Source organism: Pundamilia nyererei, unplaced genomic scaffold, assembly GCF_000239375.1.
Source record: "Pundamilia nyererei isolate P.nyererei 1_Seehausen unplaced genomic scaffold, PunNye1.0 scaffold00054, whole genome shotgun sequence".
Lineage (NCBI taxonomy): Eukaryota > Metazoa > Chordata > Actinopteri > Cichliformes > Cichlidae > Pundamilia > Pundamilia nyererei.
Window position 1 is genome coordinate 3,075,186 of NW_005187455.1, and position 1,207 is coordinate 3,076,392.

General features: G+C 36.0%; 1 protein-coding gene across 1 annotated transcript in view; it reads left to right on the forward strand.

Annotated features, from left to right (window-relative positions):
* Window positions 1–158: 158 nt before the first annotated feature.
* mrps5 (mitochondrial ribosomal protein S5) overlaps window positions 159–1,207 on the forward strand; it is a 32,037-nt gene continuing 30,988 nt past the window's right edge. The window contains exon 1 of the mRNA XM_005733736.2: window positions 159–241. Coding sequence (XP_005733793.1) covers window positions 193–241 — 49 coding nt within the window. The 5' untranslated portion in view covers window positions 159–192. The remainder of the gene's footprint in view (window positions 242–1,207) is intronic.

Below are 1,207 nucleotides of genomic sequence, written 5' to 3' on the forward strand. Positions count from 1 at the left end.
TTTAAAAAAAATTATAAAAAAAAAGTCTGACTCCTTGTAAGCAAAATATAAAGAAACAAGATCAAAGATCATTACAGGAAGAAAATTATACTCAATCACTATGAAATGGAAATTCGCTGTATTTTACGATTTTTCAACAGGCATCGTAAGACACCCCCAGTTGTCCTGTAAGAGGTCCTTCAGAATTCCAAGATGGCGGCATCCATCGGAGTGTGCTGTGCCCTCCGCATCACACTTGGAGGTGAATTATTTCGCCCTTTTTTCTGTTTCACAGCTTTTTAAACATAGCCCATTTTATAAAGTGCAGTGTATTTATTGTCTTGATGTTTTTGAATTGTTACTGTTTTGCTCCGGTTTGCTTAGTTGACCCGGAAGAGCCTGTCATCATCACTCACATCGTGAAAATTGCTCACTTCAGCCAAAAACCTGAACTGCATTCACTAACAGCAGCATCCAGGGAGTTAAATTGAAGACATATTCAGCAAATTGTGTTCATTTTTGGGTGGTACTGTGTCTGTGTTGCAATCGATTTTGCTATGCCCTAAATATTGATCAAGTAACAGAATGTAATGGTTTAAATGTGAAACTGGTTGTTCTGAGAATTATTTCTGCGAAATAGACTTGAAAGAATAGCTGTGTGCTTCATAAAGTGTCGCCTTTGTTAGGTACACCTTGCAGGTGTATAATCTAGTGTTTGTAGCCTTAAAGCACTTATTTCTAAGCCTGTTTGATTCTGCACTGCTTATTCTATAATTCTTCACCGTACGTTTAATTGTATGGTGTTTTCCAGCTGTTATTTTTATGCATACTTCAACTTTGGTATTTTACTGTTCTTGGGGGTCTTGAAAGGCGCCTACAAATAAAATGTTTTATTGTTATTATTTATTATAATAATTTCTGACCATTAAAAAAGAACAAAATGTGATAAATAACATTTTATCAGTGATTGCCATTGCTGTTTTAACAAGTGTCATTGATGACAAAAAAGAAAGAAAGTGTCAATCTCTTGCCACAAAGTGGCAGCAACATTATATCCAGTGACACAGCATAGGACAAATATGAGCAGAAACGTAGCCCAGGTAGTGTTTTCTCTGGAAATCCGACGTGAAAGTCGAGTGTAACTGCTTAACAATAACCAAAGTAACTTCACCTTGTAGCTCTTCAGGAGTCTGCACAGTATTGTCACATATAAAAACTGAAAAAAAAA